This window comes from Xiphophorus maculatus, chromosome 18 (assembly GCF_002775205.1).
Source record: "Xiphophorus maculatus strain JP 163 A chromosome 18, X_maculatus-5.0-male, whole genome shotgun sequence".
Taxonomy (NCBI): Eukaryota; Metazoa; Chordata; class Actinopteri; order Cyprinodontiformes; family Poeciliidae; genus Xiphophorus; species Xiphophorus maculatus.
The window spans coordinates 30578166-30603712 of record NC_036460.1 but is presented as its reverse complement, the minus strand read 5'-3'; the positions used below and the strand labels follow the sequence as shown (position 1 = coordinate 30603712).

Genomic DNA, 25547 nt, shown 5'->3' with positions numbered 1-25547 from the left:
AACTATAGTAGCTTACCTGCTTCAATGGAGTAGTGCAATTCAGCATTCTTGCCTTTGTCTTTGTCCAGAGCGGTGACCTGAACTACAGCTGATCCCACTGCGGCTGATTCATAAACTAAGCCTTCGTAGAGTGCACTGGTAAAAAAGGGTGCATGATCATTTGTATCTTCCACCTCTATCAGTACACGAGCAAGATTTTTTCTGTATGGGAACTCTTGGTCCTTGACCTGGAGAGACAAAAGTAAAAGAGAATAAATATCTAGATGTGGTCATCGTTAGCAATCTGTATATTATAGCACCCACAACAGCTTACACTAGTAAGCTGTTGTGGGTGCTAAATTAAATTATAGTGTAGGTATGTACTCAGCACCCTTTACTCTGATACACCTAAATAAAAGTAAGAGCCACCAGGTGCAATTAGAAAGTTGCCTTCTCAGTAAACCAGTTTGTGCTGGAAGAGGCTACCATGTCACAGCAAGACCCCATGCTCTCTGAGTCAAGGTTTGTCCACAACGTTTGCCTGAGTCCGACAAACTACAGTATATGAACCTGAGAGTGAAATTAACAACCATGAGGGAGGTTGCAGAGAGTGAAAAATGTGGCGCTGGCATTATGTATTCAGCTGAGCAGAGCTGTGAAAATAGCAGAGCCATTTCAGGAGTTACAGTGGAAGAAGTACAGGCAGTACGCTGATAATTGTGACAGACAAACTGGCAGCACAGGGCAATCTCAGTTTTGTGAAAAAATGCATGTGGAACAAACTTACATGTCCAGCATGCAGAATGTGACATACAGTACAGACCAAAAGTTTGGACACACCCTCTCATTGAATTCAATGAGAAGGTGTGTCCAAACTTTTGGTCTGTACTGTAATGCAGCAAAGTCAACCATTTTGAAGTTAAATAAAGAGTATGTTCAGAACAAAGAAAAAGAAACGAGATCAGTAGTCAGTGAACCTAACAGTTATGATTTTGGATTTTGGAAAGAAGCTGGAGTACCCACAGAAAGCTTAAGTCAGGATTTGTACGAAAGATCTGGCTGCATAGCAACAGTGCTTATAACTACTGCACTGGGCAGAAATTTCAACACATATACATCTAAATTTATTAAATTTAGTCCTAAAAAACTGTTGTACATTCAATTCCTTATGTTTAATTCATTATTTTCAGACTTTCTGTGTGTTTTGACAGACAAAGATCTTAGATGGTGAAAATTAGTGATGGGAATTTTGGCTCTTTTGACTCAACTGCCAAAGCTTTCAGTTCCCCAAACAAATGTTAATTTATTATAATATATAGCCTCAAATTTTAGCTTAACTTGGCAAATATGAATGTTTTGAATGCTAATAAATTCTTTTGCATTTAGTGTTCTTATGAGAAATTTTGTACTTGTCTGTTTTTATGTATTTTTCTGTAACAGCAGGGATCTTAAATTTTGTGTAATATTTTATCCAAACTTTTCATTTTTAATTAACACAAAAACAAATGAACAAAACACTGCTAAGCAATCTATTGAACAGAACCAAAACAGATTTTTCTGTTATGGTCATGTTGATGAGCTGAATCCAAAAATCACATTGGTTTTGCTCCATCAGATCAACTTTCTGAACTATAGAGCAACATGAGCATCAAAATGCAGGACTTGTTCCCACATCTGGATCGGTTTCCTGAGAATCTGAGATCAATGAGTGATGAGCAGGAGGAGAGATTCCATCAGGACAGGAAAGAGACGGAGACGTGATGTTCAATTCACATGTTCTTACCCTTATCAGTGTTTATTATTCAATTTACAGAAATCAAAGTTTGTAACATTTAAGTAATACACTCTATTAGAAAAAAAATGTTTTCCCCTAAAACATTTTTTGGATGAGAAATATTAACGGAAATTAACTAATAATGTCAAAAAATGTAATAAATTTAGTCAGAAGATCGGATTTCTCTAAATCAGATTAGAATATAAACCTGACCAGATTGAGAAAAATGGATGTCATCTTTGGATTCAGTGGTGCAAAATAGTTATAAATCAGCTGAAAAAACACAGACAACTTAGAAAAAATATTTTTTGTAACCAGCATCTAACCAGCACACTGTTTTCTTTAGGATTTGCTGTGATTCAGTTATGTTTTAATGGTCAAAGTAATAATAAAGAAATAATATTTTAATGAAACAGCCCTTTAAGGATATTGGGTCAAAGTTTTTAGCAATGTGGTCAGTTAAGAAAATATTTAAGCTCTAAAATAGTCCTTAAATGGCAAGACCTTAATTAAAAGAGCTAGGATGAAAGGATGGGCTTATTCTTATGCAGAGTATACGTACAATGACAGTCAAAATGTGCTGGGCACAGGCCTCGTGGTCCAGCCTCTGAGCAGTGTAGACTGTCCCCAGCGTGGGGTGGATGTGGAACAGACGCATGCTTCTAGAGTCTATGGAGCTGTGGAGAGAATAGGTGAGCTGGTGATGCTCGTCACGGTCTGATGCCAGCATCTGGACCACTTCAGTGTTGGGTGGTGTATCCTCCGAAATAATGACCTCGTAGACTCCTTGTGAGAAGACGGGATCATTATCATTACTGTCTAGAACAGTAATGTAAACCTGGAACATAGAGACATTGATAAGAGAAAAAGGAATTAGTTAAAAAAAACAAAAGAAAGGCAGTATTAACTGTAATGTGCCATTTTAGTTTTTAATGGGCTCAATTTCACAAACAGCTGTCCTGTCATACCTTCTGTTGTCTAGACTTTTGGCTTATGTTATTTCCTTGTATTGATTTCTTTTTTTCATTTAGTCTACCTCCCTGATCTCCACCAGCCACCGGTTCTCTGTCCACAAATCAAACTTTCTAGTATGTGAGCTCCTCAGTCAGCTACCACCAGATTCCACTGTTGTCCACTTCCTGTTCTCCTGTGTTCTGTTCTTTGTAGATTTCTTATCATCGTGACATTAAATGTGGCATCATCTGCATTTTAGTTCTCTTTCACACGCATCATGACAGGTCCACATTTAGCAAAACAAATTCCAAATATTTTATCGAGCACTTTTCTATTCATGTCACACACTATACTTACTAACATATAGGAGATAAAATGATATAATGTCTGTGCAAGATTAGGAATTCAATGCAAAGTCTTAATAGAAAATTTAAAAACAAACTATGAAGATGACAAGAAAGATTACAAGAATAGCAATGGAATCATGGACACTATTCAATCTACCTTTCTCAACAATAAAAATAGTCAATACCCTTAAACTAGACCAAATAGTCAAGTTAGGTACATGGTAGAGTATTTTAATAGAGTATTTTTAATAGAAATCACCAAACAAGGATTTCCCTCTTTGTGTCCTGAATGCCAATCTGTGCTTGGTTTTCATTATGCTACTTTAAACTAACAAACAAGCTGCAGCAGATCCACCAGCAGTGTTAATATGCTTTAAGGCTAAATGAGCATAAAGTGAGTACATGAAAGATGGAGGATGAAATCTTTCAAGTGAGATGCTCACTGTGTTAGTGAGCATCTCGCTAAAACACAGCAGAGATGTTTCATGAAGAACCTGGAAAACAGATTCAATAAATACTAAACGTTACAACAAGAAAGACAGAAGGTCGTAGCAAGAGGTCACCTGTACATATGCAGTGCTGGTGCCGTCTGTGGCCAGCACTGTCAGGTTGTAGAAGGAACGCTGCTCAGCATCCAGGGGCTTTGCGATGATGATGGTAGCTGCTGTCCTCTCCACGTCGAACACGCTGTCGCTGTTCCCACCTGCCCCCAAACAAGAGTTGGAAACAGAAGGTATGCAGTGTGAGTCATACAAAGGTTTTCTGAAAATAAACATGTCATAATTAAATGAACAAATGTAGCCTGGTGTACAGCAAAATTCACCACAGCGTCGTGAATAAAATGTGTCAGGCCCAAATCTGGTTGATCCATAAAGCAGCATTTTTTTCTTATGCATGGTTTTAGTATCTTTTGAGAAATATTTACCAATAATAAAGGAGAAGTTAATGAGATAATAGTCAAGCTTCTGATTTTGAAGATGTCAATAAATTATTGTCTGACAAGTTTTCGCTCATTATTGTGGCATCAGACATCATTTGGGTGATTCTGACTGACCTGAAACCAGAGAAGTTTTCTCTGGTTTAACTTCAGACAAGTTTCAACTGTATAAGAAAACTGTCAGGAATATTTTCAACATGGGGGAAATCAGCTTTGAGTCATTTCATGAGATGACCCAAGAAACATGAAAAAGAGAGTGCCAACCATTCAACACCAGTGCTGAGGTGAAAACAGCTGGTGCCTCCCTTCAGCAACAACCTTGATGCTTTGCCAAACAATTATACAAACTAAACAAACACTATGTCAAGATTCTCCATGGGCTCTGATGAATTCAATATTACTTTTCCAAACATTCCCAGCATTAAATCAGGTATTTAAGAAATCTAAATTATAGTGATTAACCATGAGTTGCCTTTTACCTCAGAGAAGACTGTTTAACAAGATAAACCTTTTATCAGCTAAAGAAAACCAGAACAGTCATTATCCAATCCTTTTGAGAATTCACTTTAAGTTGTAACATTTATATTTATGTCTTGTAAGTTAATTAATCATTATACATGTGTAATCGTTCCATTATTGAGTCTTTGTGGTTATTTGATCAACCACTCTCCAATTGTATTAGTATTGTAAATCTGAGAATAATTATATTTTCCTGATGTACTCCTCTCGTTTTTAAGGAAGCTTAGGCATGGAGCCAGATATTACCCTTCAGAGAGAAAAACCTTTAAAGACTTCAGACAGATCATTTATTGAATGACACTTACAGATGAATATATACTGATACTTCCCATGCATCATGAATGGCTTTAGCAATTAGATCTTTAGCCAACTATCTTCCTCTTCACTTCTCCATGGGCTGCCAACTTATGGTGGCAGAGTGGATTAAGTGTCCCAATGATCCTACCAGTTGTCAGGGGGTTTCTGCCACTGGTAGTGTTGTCATTCATGACAAACAGGTTCTAGGTGAGGCATCAGACAAAGTGCAACCTAAAAGATGTGGGGAGTTTTGTGGGGTTCTTCAGGCCCTTGATATGCACCGTTGGGTCCTTGTATGAGTGGTGTCAAAGCTTGGCCCGCAATACCAGAAGCAAGTCAGACATGTTTCCCGTAAGAGTTGATTTCCACCAAGGTTTCCCTTTGTTACCAGTTTTGTTCATAACCTTTATGGGCAGAATTTCCAGCCACAGCCACACTGTTAAGAAGATATGTTCACGGCCAGGATAAAAATCAGCACCTCCAAATTCAAGACCATGATCTTGAGCTGGAAAAGAGTAAAGGGCCCTTTCAGGGTCAGGGTCAAGACTCTGCCCCAAGTGGAAGAGTTTAAGGATCTTAGGGTTGTGTTCACCAACGACAGTTTGTCATGGTAAAGAGAGAGCAGAGCCACAAGGCAAAGGCCTTGATTCACTGGTCAGTCTACGTTCCTACCCTCATCTACGGTTAAGAGCTCTGGGTGGAGACCAAAAGAAATTGTGGATACAAGAGGCTGAAATCAACTACTTTTGCAGGGAGTCTTGACTTTCCAGGTGTCTCTGGCATCTGGTTAAGATTCCTCCTGGAGACTCTCCTGGTGAGGTGTTCAGGAAACATTCCACCAGAAGGCGACCCAGAGGAAAACCCAGGAGACACGGAAGAGACTATAATTCTCCGCTGGTCCGGAAACACAGTGGGATTCCTCTGGAGCAGCTGGTCCATGTGGCTGGGGAGGAGGAAGTCTGGGCTTCTTTGCTTAGGCTCTTGAACCCACAACTGGATCCTGGATTAAGTGGAAGATAATGCATGGATTTTCCTGTCCACTCATAATTTAGATTTAATTTCATATTGAATTTTCTCTAAACCAACACAGTATGTTGAGGAATACATACGATTGAACTAAGAAGCTGACCTAGGTAATGACCTATAGTAGCATCCATTTCTAGGAGGTGGTTTCTACATTCAATCTGGAGTGGAGAGGAACATCTTCATTTTGACAAACTGTGCCATTAGTTTGATAATCAAATCAGCAGGTAATGTACCATTTGAGTGTGCTAGTGAAGATACATCTGAATACTATAACATGGACAGTTGCATTCTATGAAAAATCTATTGCTGCTGCTAATGAAGGGTCAGCAACTGGAGTTGTAATGAGGTAACAGGCTTGTAGCCATGGAAGCAGATAAAAAGAGAGTAATGGGAAATTTAAACAAATTAAACCACTCAACCAGAGCTTTGTTGTTGATTTTGCACATAAAAAAGCAGTGACAGGAAATAAAAAGAAGGGTAGACTGTGGGTATGACCAAGTAAAAATGTTTGTTTTTATAAAGGCGACAAAATAAAGGGATTTCTTATGATAGCATTGTGCCAAAATGAAAAGTGTAAATAAAATACCTTCTGAGGAACAGTTCTTGAAACAAGCGCTCTGCAAGATATAGAACATCTCACGAATAGGCCTGGCACCTTCCAGGCATGAAGTATCAAAGGCAGAAAAAAAGAGAAAGGGTAAGACAGGAAGAACATACATTTTTGAAGAAAACAGGAAAAAGAGGACAGAGACAGCATTAGTTAATTCATAGCAAATATGCACAACACCCACTGATGTGAAGCTGTGGATTCTTCAGTTGTGAACCAGTACTATTAACAGATAAATAGACTCAGCATGGTTGCATCACTATATGCCTGTGAGCTGGTACAATGCTCTTAGGCTTAGGAGCCTGGGACAGAGCGCCCCCTGTGGGCCATTTCAAATTTAAGTTGTGTTTCTGTATCTGAATTTGGCAGATGCTTTTATATGAAGTGACAAACCAATGGGGATATAACAATTCAAATAATATCAAAGCTAATAATCTACTGAGAAGGAAGACCACTGATCAGGTTGTGTCTGAGGTGAGAGTATAGAAACAGAGTGCAGACACAGAGGAAAGTTCAGAAAGAGATAGAGAAGCAAAGGAGAGGAGACCACAGGGTAGGTGCTGGGTTAGGAGATGCTTTCTGAGGAACTGGGTCTTCAGAAGTTTCTTGGAGACATACTGGGATCTCCCTATTCTGTTAGCACTTATTAGGTCATTCCACTATTGTCCAACAACACCTGAAGAGTCTGGATAGTCTTAAGCAGGTAGGCACTGGTGTCCAACGATCCCTTGACGACTAGTGACAGAGAAGTGGCATAAAGCTTCGCGATTTAATTGGGAACAGTTCTATTTGGAACTTTGTTGGCTGACATCAGTGACCTCCATTTTTCAAGGCAGTTGTGGGAACTTTATTTGTATTGTTTTGTGCTTGAAAAAACAATGACACTTTTAAACGGCACTGCAAATAGGATTTCTACAAGGATGTCTTGCTCGTCCAACAAGGGTTATTATTAAACCGAAAAATTTAAATTCTGGAGGGAAATCAGTGTTTAGTATATGACCATTTTATGAAAATAAATTTCATTAGTTATGATATTTTGTTACTCTTTACTTTAGGTTTGCTGAAAGAGAAGACACATTTGAAATCTTGTCACTGTGATAATCATCAGAATCGTTCAATAGACTTAAAAAAATTATTTGCGACCGCATTATGTCTGCATTGTCTCTGTACACAAATTGATCTTTATAACGTTCCTTTATAAAGTGTTAACAATGAGCAAAACTAAAGCATTTGAATTGTTGTTATTTAAAGTAAAAGATACAATAAAAGCACATAAGTTTTATTTGATGTTCGGTCTTCTAAAGGTTGACAACTTTAATTTAGCCAGAAATTTTTGTCTGGCACTTGGAAAAAAAAAGTGTCCTATTTATAAGCCAGAATGGCACATATGGATATGTCTGTTCACCTACATGGGAACTTTACCTGTGATATCAAACCAAACTGGAACTGGGTTCTGTTGTAGAGACACCACACCCACAATCTCAGCCACCTTGTCATTCTCTGTGACGGTAAAATTATAGAACGGCTCATCAAAGAGCAATGGTGGAGATGAAGGAGGTGGTCGTCGAATCCACTCAATATGCAGACGAGCCGTTGAAGACTTCTGGGGACGGCCATTGTCTGATGCTTTAATCTGGAGAAGCACAAAATGGCTGCAATTAGTGACAGTTAAATTTAATAGTTCATAAAAAGTTTAGAATCAGCTTTTAGTGATTATACTTGTTCAATGACATTAATAAATACATTTTCCGTATCATATTAATCACAATGTATGCAATAATAAATTTTTTGAATTACTCAAAAATCAGGCAGCTTCTATAACTGCTGTTTTTTTGGAATATAAACCCCAACAGGTTTCCAGAGTAATAAAATGGTAAAGTCTTTGCAGCTATGTTTTAAAATGTCTTTCCAGTTATAAATATGAGACATTTTTATATCAATTCGTTAAATTACGGAAAGTTGAGGCAGCATGTCTGAAAGTAGAATACTCATTTGTCTTCTGCCAAAAATAAGTAAGAATAAAATATAGGACCATCCAAGCAACCGACTTAAAATAACTGAATGAAACAAGAGGTCAAAATGAACTCATACAGTCAAGATGTCGTAGCTTCCTGCAGCAAAGGCCTTGCGAGATGACACCACAGCTGTTTTGGGGTCTATGAAAAATTTTCCATCCTCATTGCCATCCACAAGGCTGTATGAGAGGTCACTGTTGGGCCCGTCGTCCTGGTCATAGGCAAACACCCGGTAGATGGGCTCAGCCTTCTTTCTTCGTTCTCTCTCCGGAAGTCTGACTTGGTAGACCTTATCATGAAAAGTTGGTCGGTTGTCATTTTCATCTAGGACTGAAACCATAACCCACAGCGTGCTGCTCTTGGGACTTGTACTGCTGTCTGAAATCAGCACCTATAGGAGCAGAAAGAGTTACTCAAATTCATCATCTATACACCAGATCCACTAAAAATTACAGTCCATAGAGAAGCAAGAGCAGCAGTATTTTACTGTTTTCATCGCAGACTTTATAGGTCTTGCTGATGATAGCATCTGTTAGTAAACTGCAGTCTTTGAATTCTCACAAATGTTTAACTCACTGACATTAGAAACAGACAGTTGGGCTGCTCAGACCATCCTACTCTTCATTTCAAGACAACATACAGACATAAGTATTTTCCTACTCTTCCCATCTTTTCCTGATTTCAAAATAAAGATTGATAGGGTGGTAAAAGTGGGCAGCAAAATAACAGGTCTTAGTATTTTATCAATCTGCTGTATATGAGCAACATATAGCATACCAGAGTTCTGATAGTACTTAACTGAAATAACAAATGTCAGAATGGAATGTCAAAATGATTAATCCCACGTCTCAGTGATCACCTCTGGCTTCAAGAACAAAAGACGAGGTGCCGGATGAAATTTTTATACGAATTAGGAAAGATTTCCTCACCTCTAAAGCGTGCTCCTGTTGTTGTTCACGGTCCAGTTTCCGAGAGGTTGTAGTGATCAGTCCTGAGGAAGAAAACAGAAGCAGTTATTAAATTCAAGGATCCAAGGGTTTTATTGTCGTACTAGCTCGCATTTTCGCATTTGAATGGTTATAGTTCAGAATTTGGACTCAGGTCCCAGATCAGGAAGCTTAGTAAATAAATAAATAAATAAATGACATCAATAACTGGGAATTAATGTGATGTACAAAGGTAGCCGAATTTGGGTTTATTCTCAAGACTGCTGCTTTACGCTGGGTTATTCCTTTTGTTAGAGCCAAGAATTTTCACAAGTTTTGTCCAGAAAAAGTGGAGGAATTTCTTAATTTGATATTTGGGGCTACATTTTCCCATCAGGGAAAATTGGATTAACTCTGGAAAGGCTTTCTCGCTCTATCTCTTGCAAATTTATTTCATTCAAAAAGTTCCCTCAGCTACAGTTTTAGGGAACATAACTCAATGATTTTTGCAACTTATGTACTTTTCCTGTTTTGCTGGATTTTTTACTGTGTGCCATGTCTGCTAAGCTCTGCAAATGAAAGCAATGTAAGTCTTACTGGAAGTTATGAAAATTTGATTATTAATATTGTCACCTTTAAGAGTTCTTCATAGTGTTTAAGGTTGGTTGCTGTGTTCAGCAGAACTATCAGAGGTTTCTATTGGTTATTTTCTTGACTAAGAAAATAAAAATAAATCCCAGAGGTCAATTTTTCCAGATTTCTAAATCAATTCAGCCCAATTCCAAATGTAGGTTGCTGTTAACAAGAGTGGCTGGGAGGTTTGGCTGCAGGTTACTCAGTCTGACCGGGCCATCAGATGAAGCGGGGTTCGGTGTTCGGATGCTAGGCACTTAAAGGTTGACGTATTCTCCTCCACCAGTTTTAACAGAGCCGTGGTTGACCTGCTTGGGACAGGCTGATCAGGCTCAGGAGGTTCGAACCCTTTGAACAGAGAGCTGGTTTGGGCCGCTTTACAGCTCGATGGCGACAAGCAAGGGAAGCCGCTGGAACAGTCTGTGTGCAGGATGGGTGGAGTCCTTCATGATTAATTTTCAAGATTTAATAAGTGTAACGCCTGGTACAGAGAACCCAATAACTCAACCAAGCACAGACCACGTTTTAATGGATTTATTAAGAACCGGAACTGGCTGAGTCACAGACTGCTCATACTAAACGTCCAGGAGTAATTCTTGGATGATGAATCAACTGCTCAACGTCTGACTGGACTATAGAGTCTTCACAGAAAAGTTTCCAGGATGATTTCTATGCACAATTCGTCCAAAGATAAATCTTCTCTGATGGGTGGAGACATGGTAGGAAAGCAGGTGAGGGTCAGATACACAGACGCAAATAGTGAGGTGACGAGGCATGAGGTGAGATGGGGTCAAAGGTGAGAATCCTTTTCTGTGGTTTGTGTACAGAAAGCAGAGATAAATGTAGAATCCAGCAGTAGAACGAGCAAATGTGTTGCACAGAACAAGGTCAAAACTGGAAGATTAAAAAATGGTAAGGAATGAATGCTGACCATCTTCACACAGAACTGGAGTGTCTGTGTCTGGAGGCAGCTTTAATAGGGCAGAACACAGGCACTATGAATAACCTGATAACTACTTGGTGTAAGAACAGAAATGTATTCATTAATGTCTTTAAAATCAAACGTTTGATATGAGGAAAAGAACCAGGCAGAAAAAACCAAAAGATGTGTTTCAACTGTCAGAAAACTTTACAGTATCCCAGTCAAGTTTCCTTGGTGCTTGTTACAGCCAAGCTGATTCACTTGTACAGATGACTGCATATGAATGAATGACTGTGGTTGACTGCTGAGTTGATAAACAATAACGAATATTCACTCTAACTGATTTACAAGCTTTGGAGAACTGATATATCTTGGCAAAGGAACAATTCTAATTCTTCTTTCACATGACTTTGGCCTAAAACCCAATTCCATGGCAACACCCTTCCTTAGTAACCAATTAGACAAGACCATGGCAAACAAACATCCTCTTGTGCTGCCAGACAAGTAGAGACTTTGTCTTTGCATCAATTATGTTTAATCCACCAATGAAACACTTTAACAAATGGTAAATAGATTAAACCTAGATGTCACTTTTCAAGTCATACCTACCACTCAAAGCCCTTTTCAGCTCGAGCCAGCCACTCTCACAGACTCAACGTACACGACCGAGAAACAGAAAATGACTCACCAGTACGAGAGTTGATAGTAAAGAAGTTTTGTGGGTTTCCACTAACAATCCGATAGCTTAGCCAATCAGCAGTAGAAGGCGGGGAGACATCAGGATCCTGAGCATGGATTTGAATTACAGAAACGTCTCGGGGAGAATTCTCTGGTACTGAGCACCGAAACAAAGGCTCGGAGGTCAGTGGGGCGTTGTCATTGACATCGTCCACTTCAATGAACACCTCAGTTGTGCTGAACTGGGGGACAACGCCACGGTCACTGGCATAAACCGTCAGCCAATAAGAGTCCTTGGTTTCCCGATCCAATGTGTCTGTGGTGTAGATCACTCCTGAGGAAGAAGACACAGCAAACAGTTTGTGCAATCAAAGAAAATCCACCCAACTTCAAATATTAAATGTGCTTAGAAAATAAAGATTAAATAGATGAATAGAAAAATGTAGCACATAAGGAACTTTGAATTCATTTTGCACTCCATGTAAAGAGGGGAATGCAACAATATCCTGCACAATTAACTTCCAAAACAAACATAACATGACTCTCTGGAGAACATTCCATTTAGTATCTAGACACAATATTATACGGAAACATTGAAGCAACATCTAGACTTGAGCTGGAACGTTAAAGGTCGTGGCGCTGATTGGTCTTGAAAATGGATAATAACTCTAAGCATTTTGTTATCCATTTTGGCTCTATGCTTAAGATTCTCAGAGAGAAGATCACATTGGTCAAACAATTTAAATGTCATGAAATTTTGCTTGTTAAGATTATCTTTCAAACCTCATGCTGAAAGGATAAAAAAATACCTAAGTTTAACCACACAAACTTTAGGAATACAAGATACTGTCTAATTTAACTGAAAAAATGCTGTTTTTTTCTGCTAACAAGCTGGATAACTCATTGACCATAAAAGAAAACTCACCAGTTTCCTCATCGATGGCAAATCTTCCAAGCCCGCTCCCATCCCGAATGGAGTAGTGGATCTCTCCATCTCTACCAACGTCATCATCTTGAGCACTAACTTGGAGTAATGTAGTTCCGATTGGGGCATTCTCTTCAATTCTTCCAGTCAAGGCAAAGTGTGAAAAGTAAGGAGCGTAGAGGTTTTCATTCACATCGATTACTTCCAACTCCACAAAGGTGACAGACAGAAGAGACACAGGTTTTCCCTTGTCTTTGGCTTTCACTGTGAGGTTGTAAAACTGCTGGACCTCATAATCCAGTTCCTTCGTCAGTCGAATGGCTCCACTGTTCCGATCTAATTCAAACCATCCATTGTGGTCGTTGACCAGAGAGTACCGCACCTGGCCTCCCAATCCCACATCTGGGTCCTGGGTATCGATCCAGGCTATAACAGTCCCTACAGGAAGATCCTCAAGAGCTCTGGCTTTGTAAACACTGGGGATGAATAGTGGAGGACAGTCATTCACGTCCTCTAAAATAACTTTCAAAATGGTGACTGAAAACTTGTGTCTCCCTTTTGCTGCACTGTCTCGAGCTTTAATCTTTAAGTTATAGGTTGGAACCAACTCTCGGTCTAGTTGGCCAGTGACATAAACTATCCCATTAGTGGAGTTAATGTCAAACTGTGTGGTGCTTGTCAAGAGAGAGTAAACTATCTCACCATTGAGTCCAAGATCTTTGTCGGTGGCCTCGACCTGGATAATAATTGTGCCTATTGCAGTGTTTTCAGGAATTACTATTCTATATCCTTCTTGTAAAAACTGAGGGGCATTATCGTTTGCATCCACAATGTGAACAGTAAGCAAACGCCAAGTTGCTTTCTGTGGGAGACCAAGGTCAAAAATGGTTAGGTTGAGGATATAGTGATCTCTCTTTTCTCTGTCCATAGGTAGAAAAACACTTATTAGACCAGTCTGCAAGCCAATATTAAAACAACTGTCAGTGTTTCCATCTGAAATAGAGTACAGAATCTGACCATTGAAACCTGTATCACCATCATACGCATTCACCTGGAAAACACTGGAGCCAACCTTTAAGTCTTCCTGCACAGCGATGTCGGTGGGAAAAGCTTTGTCGAACTGGGGTGTTTGTCGATTAACAGAAAACAGGTCAATAAAACCTTCCTCAGTTTTAGATTTGGTGCTAGCTTTGGATTTTGTCAGTAACTTTTCAGCTAACCTTTGTGCTACACTGGTTTCTTTACATGTAAAATGCTTGTAAAGAGATTTTCCATGTACAACTGAAATGTTGACAAACATGGGATCTGAAAAGTTTTCACCATCTGTGGAAGTTATTTTTAAACTGAAGATGCTATACTTGGGGCCCAGTGCTGAAAGGGAATTACGCAGTGCAAGAACTCCTGAATCAGGGTTGAGATCAAAGAGCCCCAGCTCATTTCCTGAAATGATCTTATATTTTACTAACTCTAACTCATCTATGTCAATTGCAGACATTGTGGTAATTGCTTCATCTACTGGGAAATCTACAGAAATCACACCCTTGCATGCTACTTTCTCAAACAATGGCTTATTGTCATTTACATTTTGTAAGTGGATTGTGACATTGACTTCACTCTCTCGCCTGTAGGGTGAACCCCAGTCAGAAGCTCTAACAACAAACACAAATACCTCTGGCGAGGCTTCGAAATCTAGATCTGTGTTACTGCTTATGACACCAGAAAATTGGTTAATTTTGAAGGGTAGTTGCTGAAGGCAATGAATACTGTATGTAATGTATCCATTTTCACCTTTATCATCATCAACTGCAGAAACTGTTAATACGTTGGTCCCAGCTGGTACACTTTCATTTACAAAAACCTCATAGAAGGACTGGGAAAATTCGGGCGTGTTATCATTGGCATCTTCAATGGCTACCTGTACTTTAGCTCTGAGATTGCTATCTACCTCCAACACCTCAAGACTAAAGATATCCTTGGAAACATGGGTCAACCAGCGAGAAGTGGAAATTACACCTGTTAAGGTATTAATTTTAAAAAAAGTTGAATCTGCAGAGGGTGTCAGAATATACTCTGCATCATCAGGTTCCGGTTTGATCTTAAAAAACCCCACAATTGTGCCAGGTGGTGAAACTTCATTGAGACTAACAACATAGAACTCTTGCTCAAAATTAGCTTCTGTTGTCTGCTGGTTTGAAAACATTATGTGGAGAACTTGTGGATCAGAGAACTGGGGAGGAGACCCTCTGTCTTTAGCCTGCAGGGTTAAGTTACAGCCATATGGGAAAGTTTCCCAGTTTATCATTTCGGTGGATTTAATTGCAAATTCCTCTTCTTCACCTCTTTCTATATAAAACTGTCCTGAAGGGTCACCATCCATAATAGTAACAGAATCAATTTCCCCGTTTAAGCCTTCGTCAAAGTCTTCAACACTAACAAGGGCATACAGACTATTCTTCTCCAGCCTAGAGGAGGCGTGGGTGACCACAGTCATAACTGGAGCATGCTCATTCACACGCTCTATGTGGACAAAAAGTTTGGCTGTGCTGCTAACTCCATTATTTCCATACAGCTTCATACCACGGTCAACCGCCATAATTTCTAAGTCGTACCGGTCCTGTTCATCAACATTAAGCTTTCCACTAAGATAAACCACTCCACTGGTTGGGTGTACTGCAAACAGTTCCATTTTGTCCTTGAAAAAAAAGTAAAATTCTCCATTGGAGCCAATATCTGCATCAGTGGCAGTAACTTGCGCTATGCTAGTCCTGAGAGGAGTGCTCTCTGCTATGGTCACAGAGTATGTGGTGGGTGAAAACAGGGGCCGGAGGTCATTCATATCCAACACTTGAATGCTGACTTTAGTCCAGGCCTCAAGAAGAGACTCTCCCTTGACATAGGCTTTCACTGTCAATACATAATTATCTTGAATCTCCCGGTTTAAGATGGCTGCATTGCCCCCTTTGGTCCTTATGCGCAAAAAAGAGAAGTCCCCCAGCACGTAGTCTTCTGCCTTGAAAAGCCCTTCGTCGTCTCCTGAGGTAATTCTGTAGCGGATTTCCCAGGACCTTTTGGTAAGGTGAATGCCCATTTTAATTTTACTGTTGGCATAGGTGCGTGCTGCTGAGTTTTCATAAACTGTTGCATGGTAGACGGAATGGGTGAAGCTGAAACTGGGCACATCCTGAGTTTCATGGGAGTTCTGGTTGTAGCCGGCTGATGGCTTGGATATCAGTAATAAGAGTTGGAGAGTCAGGCTGAGGAGAGGAACTTGCATGCCTGCCCATTTACCCATATTCAAATCTATCCCATCATACTGCCATCCTGAAACAGAAAAAAAGAAACAATGACAAGAGTTAGACACAGGAAGTTGGAACCGACTAGTATGGCTAGTCGGATATATTTATGTAGAAATGATACAAATTTGGCCTACGATAGAGACCTGTAGTCTGTCAGCTAAACATGGTGACCCATCCAGGGATGATCAGTCCTCAGCTTCTGTCCAGATTGGCTAACTAGCTAACTAGCTACATTGGCTCCACAGTTCTCCTCTCAGAGGCCACAGTCATCTTGAGGCCCTCTCTGCTGCTAACACTCTGACACTACTGTAAGGCTCTGACCAAAGAGTGAGCCGCCAAACCTCTGCAACCAACCTCAACTGGGAAGCAGCTCGCTCTCCAACCTGCCCACTTTACAGTCACTGACCAGCCCTGCATACCTGGAGACCTTTTCCTTAAAGGCTTCTTCCAAGCAATCTCCCCATGGGACTGTCAGCTCCAGCAGCATGGCTTGTTTAGTGATCTCAGACACTACGGGTAGATAACTAAACGGTTGGAATGTTCAATTGTGTGTAAGCAGTATGCTTTATTTATTTATATTCACATGTATAAATGTGTATTATGACTAAATCTAACACAATGTCGCTAATAACTCAATGTTTGAGCTTCAAGTCTTAATTTGTTGATCAAGTGAGTGAAGACTGTGAGGCAGGATTAATTTTATTTAGACAGGGATTAGAGTAATTTATTAGATCTACTCAAACTTGTGTAATTATATGTTTTATGGCACTCTATCGGTCTGTATGTATATAGAAAGACATACTGTGTGGGTTTGTGTGTGTGTGTAGTTGCACTGTGGGCTATATACCTGCAAGTAAAACAAGGTTTTTGCAAATTGTGCTAGAATACATACACTGTACTGTCTTTCTCATCCCAGAAATAAACAGTAAAAATGTTTGAAATGTCCAGTTCCTTAATGGGAAAGACATCACACACATATTAAGTTTGGTGTGTGTTTGTTCACGATTACAATGGATGAGCTCATGTTGACAGTTCACAGGATCAGTAGGCAGTTAAATGGGGGAGGGGTGTAGCTGTGTGGCCCTGGAACTGCAACTGACAAACTCTATTCATGTTCACCACAGCAGCCAAATTCCTCCCCACAGCAGACTCACACCGCAAAATTCCCACTGGACCAAACGGAGAGTGAAAGGCTGATTTTATCAACTGTTGCATCTCTACAAGGCCCTTTTTTCAAATCTGAACAAGTCAATATCACAAATTGATCTAATATCTAATAAGTACAAGAAGTTAAATCTGTCACAGTTTTAGGATGGTAATTTATCCATGAAAACAAACTAAATATTCCCAAAATTATTTCAGGCTCAGAGCTGAAGTTTACCTCAAACAAGAAATAGTTTTCTTATACTGCAACCTAAAAGATTTTGGAACAAAAAAAAAAACACATAGCAATATGAACAACAACAATTAGAGCATTTCAGTGCTGCGGCACATGGATAAGGAAACAGAGTCTCCATTCTATGAGAACTCCCCAGCTAACCTAGTTAAAACATTCAGAAAGAAACAGAACACAGAGATGGTGCTGGACAAGTAGACAATCAACTCTTTAGGAAAGAAGGAAAGTGCAGGCCTGCTAAATCACTTGCCCTGCAGGTCAATGACACAGAACAGGAAGGGAAGGGGAGAGAAAAGAACATTGAACTTTTCTCAGGTTACCTAAAAACATTAGGAGGGTTAGGAAAAGGCTGGAACATCAACAATACAGCTACTAACATGCTAACACCTTCTGTGCTAACAGTGCTTCTCTTATAACACTCATTGTAAAGGGCAACTATGAACTTCCTGAGTTCTTTTTGTCAGGATATTAATCTGGCAGCTGTAGAGAAAAATTGTATTAATTTATAAATACAACTTTCTGGTATTTGTTTGTGTTTAGCCATGAAGAATTTGAAAGCACAAGTGAGAGCAAGGAAATCCTTTTTTTGTACAAAGCTACCTTTGTGATTGCATAATGTAAGAAGATACTCTCATTCTCTCGCTTTTTCTATTTCTCTCTCAGACATACAGACACACGCACACACACCCCTCACCCACGCCCGCCCACACACACACACACACGCACACGCACACACACACACACACACACACACACACACACACACACAAAACAGATTCAAGCAGAACCACGTAAAAGGGCCAAGCTGTCTTAAAGCAGAGCTCGGATTTTATAGGTGTCTATGGCGTGATCCAATACTCGCACATTAAAGTAACATAATATTAAATGACATTTATAGAATTTTACCGACACATGTGCAATGAGACAAAAAAAATAATCTGTTTACTATGTTTACCTTGTCCATTTGACATCTATTTGGTGGACATAAACAATTTATGGTATGGTAAATCAAGTCATTCAATTTGTACAAAGTTGAAACACTTAATGTGTCTTTTTTTGTGAAAAGTAAGAGATTTGTAAGGGAGCTAAACAATGAGCAACATTTCTGATTTGTGCGGAGGGATTGGGGTTAAATGGAGTAGTGGAGTTAAATGTTAATGAGGGCAGTGAGATGTGAACAAACTGCTTCCAGTCTGATGCATCCATTCAGCATGTTTCAGATGAACTGTGGGGGTCAAACACTCAGATCTCAATATTAATACATGACCATGAGCCAGTAGATCATCACTGTTTGTTTTGTGCGTGCGTGAGTGTGCGTGTGTGTGGCATGTGCATGTGGCCATGCGTGCGCGTGTCGGGGTGTGTGTGTGTGTGTGTGGGTGTGTGTGTGTGTGTGCGTGCGTGTGTGTGTGTGTGCATATTACATCTACATCAGAGTTAAGCTCTAATTTTTACATTTTTGTTTTCTGCTTTTTTAGAATGCAGCGTCTCCCCCAAATTAGTTGGGTTTTATGATTTTCCATGAATGTTTCTTTGCTAAATTACTGAAATTATTGAATAATATGACTGTGATTACTAATAATTAAATTCAAGCTTCTTCAAATGACATGTCGAATCATCCAATTTATAACTGCAGTATTTAATATTTTGATTGTTTGAATACATGTTTTTTAAAATATATTTCTCACAGTGGCGCAGTTGGTAGCACTGTTGCCTTACAGCAAGAAGGTCCTGGGTTCGAATCCCAGCCTGGGGTTTTTCTGGATGGAGTTTGCCTGTTCTCCCGGTGCATGGTGGGTTCCCTACTGATGCTCCGGCGCACTTACAGACCACCGCTTCAGCAACCTCCACTAGTATCAAGAGGGATTTTCTGAAAGGTTCCTTCTCTCTACTAAAATGAGGTAAACAGTATGTGTGTTTGTATAATTACAAATGTAAATGTTGAGTTGGGAGCAAGTCAGCAGCAGTTTATTTGGATTTAAAGTGACAAGAGCCCTTAAAACAACTCATTCTGAAAGGAACTCAAAATAGGATGAACTAACAGACTAAAATATCATTAGCTAAGAATGATATTGTCCAAAAAATAATGTAATGAACATGATTTACTATAACTCACAGACCTATCCTAACTTGTTCATGGAAGCATAATAAAGCCTTTGCTATTTTCTTTGCATTTTCTTCCTCTTGGATCAACTTTTATAAAATCTCCTTTCATTGATACGCCGATAATTAGCAAATCTGCATGCCTTTAAGGCGAGTTGATTCTTGGTCCATCAAAGCCCTGATTGTGTTTCAAGAATCTTAAAGCTTGCATTGCCCTAAATTCTCTGTACTTTAATAAAAGAAAAAGATTCTACTTGCTTTTGGAATGTGTCCAGTTGATTTCGACCCCCAGGCAATGTGCGCTAAGACCACAGTTACAAATCTGGCTTTTTAAAATGGACATTGCTTTCAATCTTGATGGTCACAGTCAAGTCAGCTTTTATCATTAAAAGAAATAAAAAATAAATAAAAACCTATTCTGTCAAGGCAACACTTTGACAGTAATTCATGCCTTCATTTTATCACAACTGAAATACGGTAGTTCCCTCTATCTCGGAGTCAGCCACTCTTCCGCGAAGGATGCAGCATGTCGGACCAAAGTTGGACCAGAACCAACCAGGGGGAGTTTAATATTTCAGTACAAACTTTCTTACTGCCTCGAATAACTGCTCCTCAAAATCTGTTCTGACTGAAGAACCTCTGTTCTGACTATCCGTACTAGCCAGCAATCCTTTCTGCCTTGCAGAGTCAGAAGAGCGGCTCATGAAAGTTGAGTGGAACTATTTTCCACATAAATAAACACACCCATGAAATTAAGGACAGTTTGCCAGGCGGAACGTCACACAGCTATCACAATCGTTACGTTTCCATTGACCATTTAAATGCTCTAACTGGAATCACATAAATAAATTTGATTAATGGAATCGCCAATTAAAAAAAAAAACTCACATTTTTGCACTAGGATGAGTTGGTTTTTCAGCCATATCAAAATTTGTGTATCCAGCAAAACTGCAATGGAAACACATTTTTCACATCAGACGAGTCATGTGGTCAACAACCAGATATTACTACTGATGGAAAAGATGCCAGTTGGCCTCACATGGTATTATTTCCAAACCATAATGGTTTGGTATTATTGTATGTTAACATGTTAACTCAAAAATGTTTGTGTTAACATTTTTAAACACAAACTCACTGTGGGCCGCTGGTGGACGGCCCCAGCGCCGCCACCACCGGGCTTAGCAGGTTTTCTCGGAGGAAAAACCCCGACTGATGTTCAGCACTTTGATTCAGCTTATAAATACAGTTGATGGTGATGATGACTTTACTACAGTGACTAAAATAGATAAAAGAACACTACTATAACCCCTCGGTAACAGTGATGTAGGATGCTTTGGACAATAGGATGAAAGCTAGAAAATGAAATCATAAAGGCTTAAAAAACACCTAAATCTTAGGACTGTTCTGTCTATTTCCAACCTTTAGTACAATTATCGGCAAAATCATGTAACGGCAGTACTATAAAACTAATAAAGGTCAAACTATTTTACAAATGATTAGTATAATTTATGTTCAACTGAAAAGCCCTTTGTTCCATATTCTGATGCCCATCTGGAAATTCAAAAAATCACCTCCACCTTACATTTCTTTACATAGCGATGCTGCTCTGTGATTGGTTCATTTGCTATTTGTGATAACAAGAAATTGAACAAGTATATTTTGTAAAGTAGCTGGTGAGTATAATTTAGATCTTTTCTTGTCTTTTATTTGTAATGGGCTGAAGCCCTTCATCCCCTCATCACGTTTCTCCAGCCCTGAGTTCTCATTCCACTGGGATCTTTGTGCCTCTGCTGTAAGCATGGTTACTCCCTGCAGCTCGTTAAAAAGGATCAGTAATACAGCAGACCTTAGTGGAGAGCCTGCAAAAGAGTGGAGTAATTTGTATTGTAAAAGGAGGAAGAAAGAACATCATCAGTCAGCATACAAAACACCGTGTGAGCCACTCCCAAGAGCTGCTCACTTGCCCACAGAATTCTGCACCGTAATCCTTAACTTATTAAAATGGGAATTCTACAAACACGATATCCTACTCATCAGCTATAAATGATCACTATTCTGTCTGTTCAGAGAAGTGTGTGGAGAAACAGCTAAACTCTCACCGACAGGCAATCAAAAAAAAAAGGACTACCCTCAAAATAAAATCACAAAGACAGCCAATAGTGCTCCGGGCATCTGGGCTTACACAAGCAGCATTCAGCAGGACTGAAGCTTTTGCAGAGAACAATAGCAACTCTCCCCTCACCCCCTCCTATCTTCCCCTTCCACTATAATGGACCATTCCAGCACAAACAGGCAAGGAAAGAGCCTTGAATCCATAGAAACCTCCCCCTGCCCCCCGTCTCTCCCACACTTTTTCTCTTAAACACATCGAGACCAAGAAGGAGGGAGGAGCCTCCAGGGTGATGGCATTTGGCACAAAGATGCAAAGAATGCCCTGGGGAAAGAGCGGGTGGAGGGGTGAGGGGGAGGGAGGTAGATGGATGTTCTCATAAACCTCTCTTCCACTGTATGGATGTCACTGTGCACTGTAAAGGAGCATACCCCACTGTGGCGGCTCCTCTGCACATTCTCATGCATGTAATGTGCAGCCATGCAGTCACAACTTACAGTTCAACCTCATCAAGGTCAAACCACAGAGCAAGGGAATCCGTCAGAAAAAAGGATATTACAAATCAAAGTGTTGCGGTGCAAATTTAGGAGAGGGGTGAGTTCCTTTGCTGTAGTCAAGATTTTCACAAATCCATCAATATTTCATCTAAAGAAGACTTTTTTTCTTTGCTTCAAATTGTAATGAAGATGTCCACATACCCACATTCTCATGTTTCAGTAATAATGGAAGCATTATTACAGGTCTAGAAGTTAAAGATAATGTAACATGCACTCTTAGACAACTATTTTTAATCCTGTACCTCTGTAGGAGGCACAGACAAGTTTTTGATATAATATTAATGTTTCAAAATGGCTTCATTTTGAAATCATTTCATTCCTGAAGGTCTGCTGCCTGTAGGTGCCTGAGAGCCTGGCAGAGACTTGATTCCCCTGCCTGTATGTAAAGCAGAGCAATACTCCAGACCACTTGTTGCTGACTTTTATGAGTCAGCTGGTCGACTCATAGAAGTTCAGAACAACAACAATAAAGTTCAGGGGCCTCAAGCATAAAGCGTGTGTGCGCACAAAAAATGTGCGGTGCCATATTTTACGCACAAGTCAGCAAGTATAAAAATTAACTTTGCATCAAAGTGTGCGTAAATATACGCACAATTTCTCGCTGGTGTGAAAATGTGCGGCAGCCACGCAAACTTTTTCTGTGGACAATATCAAACTACAAAGCGTCAAAACTCACCTAAATACACCTGACTACATTCTGTGTTATCTAGACCAAGAAGCATCAAACCCGATGTTTTTCATGATTTTAATATTTTATTGTTTAAAGTAAACAATGAAACTAACCCGCATTTATCCTCAGACAATGAGCAAACACGCACATATTTTAAAGAGAATAAAAATAAAATATGTGAAAACCTCGCTCGAGTGTAAATAGTACTTTTCCTCAGTTTTTGTTTCATAAAGATTGGTCTGTGCGCCGAAGCGCATGAAATGCATCTAGGGAGTTTTTTATTCTCACTAAAAGAAGAAAACAGGGTTGGATCAGCAGATTAACTCAAACCTGCTGGTTAAAAATAATCAACAGGTTTGATTATTTTTACGGTGATCAAAGTATGTATGCAATCATACCTATATAAGTAGCTGCGCAAAGGTGAGCCGCGTAATTGTGGAACACGTTGGCTCAGATGGAGAACATCACCAATGGAAGGATTCCATTGAAGGAAGGAGGGTGGTTTAACAGGCCAATTTTAAAAGCAGTCAGTAATAATTGTAATTTACTGAGATGTATTTGTGAACAAACAGAGCTCAAACTCAAAGATTTAAACTCACAGCATCAGATTGTAGCTATGGTAACACTAACTATGAAGACTGATCTTTGAACTTTTACAAAGTAAACATGCCAGCTCCTTAAAATCTTAAATTCAAATGTTTTTTTTTTATTATTATTTATTTATCTAGGCTGAATCCATTAAATGAAATTTAGTGGCATTGATGTTCTCAATGAACAAATGTTACATTTATAGATCTGTGTCAAAATATTAGCATTTATGGGGCCCCTGGAGGCCTGGGGGGCAGAAGTGCAATTAATTGATATTTATTTTTAATGATTTTTTTTTATTTGTTGTTTTTACGACTCTATAGTTGTGGGCTTGAATAGTATTTCACTGACAATGTATTCCCATAACATATATAATTACACAGTAATATTTTTACATTTCCTGTCAATTTAGCATCTTTTAGTAGAGAAACATGGTGAGCAGCTGCTGTACGCCCACCGACCACCAGGCTCAGCAGCTTTCACAGCTTTAACTGAAGTTAGTTAACTTCACCCAACTGATAAATGTTTCCCTGTCATGTCTGTGAACCATGCTGTTTGTTTAAATGCATTTCAGACATTTTTGCTATGTGGAGCATTTAATGCTATTTTTTCCATTTAATGCAAATTTTTTGCTGAGCCTTTGTATCATTTGAATAATTAGCAGTTATTTAATATAAATATATGCAGAAGCTTCAGATAAGACTCCAGGTCTACTTTAGAATGCTTAGAGTTTAGAATTACTTGAAATTATTAGAATTATTAATCAGAAATGACAACACGGCCTAGTTAAAGTTCCAGTCTGTACCACGTCTGAATGTAACTCTGCTGAACGGGTCTTCAACCTGAACCCAGTGACTCAGACAGTCTTCTCAAGGCAAATGAGAGGTAAGCAGTGGTTAGTTGAACAAGTCAATGCCAGATGTATTTAATTGTATTTTTAAGAAGCTTATACATTTTCAGGATTTCTTGATGCTGCAGAACCATCAGTGTTGTATCTACTGTGATGCTGGATGCGTGTGTGCAAGTCAACAAGGGTGAAATAAACACTCATATGAATGCTGAGTTTATATAATGTTCATTCAGAGCATCATTCTAACTTTTGCTTTGTTTCTGTTTTCCAACTGCAGAGATGATCTTGAAGTGAACACCTGATTGGCAACATATGAGTCTCAAGCTCAACTGGTGACTTGGAAGACAGCTTCTCCCCATCAGCAGGTCCTGTCATAACAGTTCAGGCTAGTTAGCATGGTCACCAATGACAGCGGATAAATGGTTTCCCTGTAGCAGTAAGTTGTTTCTCCACCATTAGTGCATTTAGCAGCAAGTTTAATTGATCCAGATCAACGAGATCCAGTCAGAATCCTTCAAAACAACTATGTCTTCCTGTTAGGAATTAAACACGCAGCTATTTGTGTGAACAGATATACAGAGAACAGTTGACTGTCGACATGCTATTTTTATGTAGCATGTTAGCAAGTTTCCCCAAGAAAAACAAGCTGAGCAGGCGTGACAGTTCACCAGCAGCCCACCATGGGTTTGTGTTAAAAAAGTCGACAGAAAATTTATCGTGACTGTTAGGACTAATAATAGTCATGTTATTATAATTATTATGACTAATAATTCATATTTCAATTAATAATTAATAATGTTATAGGAAGATATTTTTGATAATAATAAAATATGCAACTATAGTGTTAAAAAATACTTGATATAATTAAAACAAATTACATCACCTTTTTGCACTTCACTTAAATCCTAATTAAATAATCAGCCAGCCAATATTAAAACAAGACATTTAATGCAGGTCACATTCAGAGCCATCAAAAGGGCCCCCCAGACCTCCAGGGGCCCATAAATGCTTAAATTTAGATCTAGAAGTTTTACATTTGTTTATAGAGAATGACAATATGATTTAAAGGTCCACTATTATGCAAAATTCACTTTTTGCATAATAAAATATGAATTTTATTATGTACAGAAACCAAACATGTTTCTGTATCTCCTGCTTGTAGAAACAGTCCAAAAGCAAAACAAAAACACTCAGCCGTTTATTGGGAATAAGTAAATGTCCTGCTGGTGTCGGCAAAAAAACCTGTTTCAAAAACTTTTAAATTATTGTGTCAGAATTGGTTACCTAGCAACCCCAAGCCAGGCCCAGTCCCTCATCTGGCAACCCAAGTGCAGCTCCAACCAGTTCATTACAAGCTACAATGGCTGCTGGAAAAGGAAAATATTTTTTATCGGCTGCAATACAGAGCAGGTCTAAGTTTCTTCAGTAACATCGAACC

At 39.2% G+C, this 25547-nt stretch overlaps 1 protein-coding gene across 6 annotated transcripts in view; it reads right to left on the bottom strand.

The window, feature by feature from the left end:
• fat3 (FAT atypical cadherin 3) overlaps positions 1-25547 on the bottom strand; it is a 70931-nt gene that overhangs the window by 41546 nt on the left and 3838 nt on the right. For 3 of the 6 annotated variants that reach the window (XM_023350697.1, XM_014471896.2, XM_023350698.1), the window contains exons 2-10: positions 12540-15860; positions 11625-11948; positions 9385-9446; positions 8532-8846; positions 7863-8073; positions 6420-6488; positions 3618-3757; positions 2316-2591; positions 17-227 (exon numbers count right to left, since the gene is read on the bottom strand). In XM_023350697.1, coding sequence (XP_023206465.1) covers positions 17-227; positions 2316-2591; positions 3618-3757; positions 6420-6488; positions 7863-8073; positions 8532-8846; positions 9385-9446; positions 11625-11948; positions 12540-15831 — 4900 coding nt within the window. In that variant the 5' untranslated portion in view covers positions 15832-15860. The remainder of the gene's footprint in view (positions 1-16; positions 228-2315; positions 2592-3617; positions 3758-6419; positions 6489-7862; positions 8074-8531; positions 8847-9384; positions 9447-11624; positions 11949-12539; positions 15861-25547) is intronic. The other 3 variants (XM_023350699.1, XM_023350700.1, XM_023350702.1) reach the window with 1 other exon arrangement.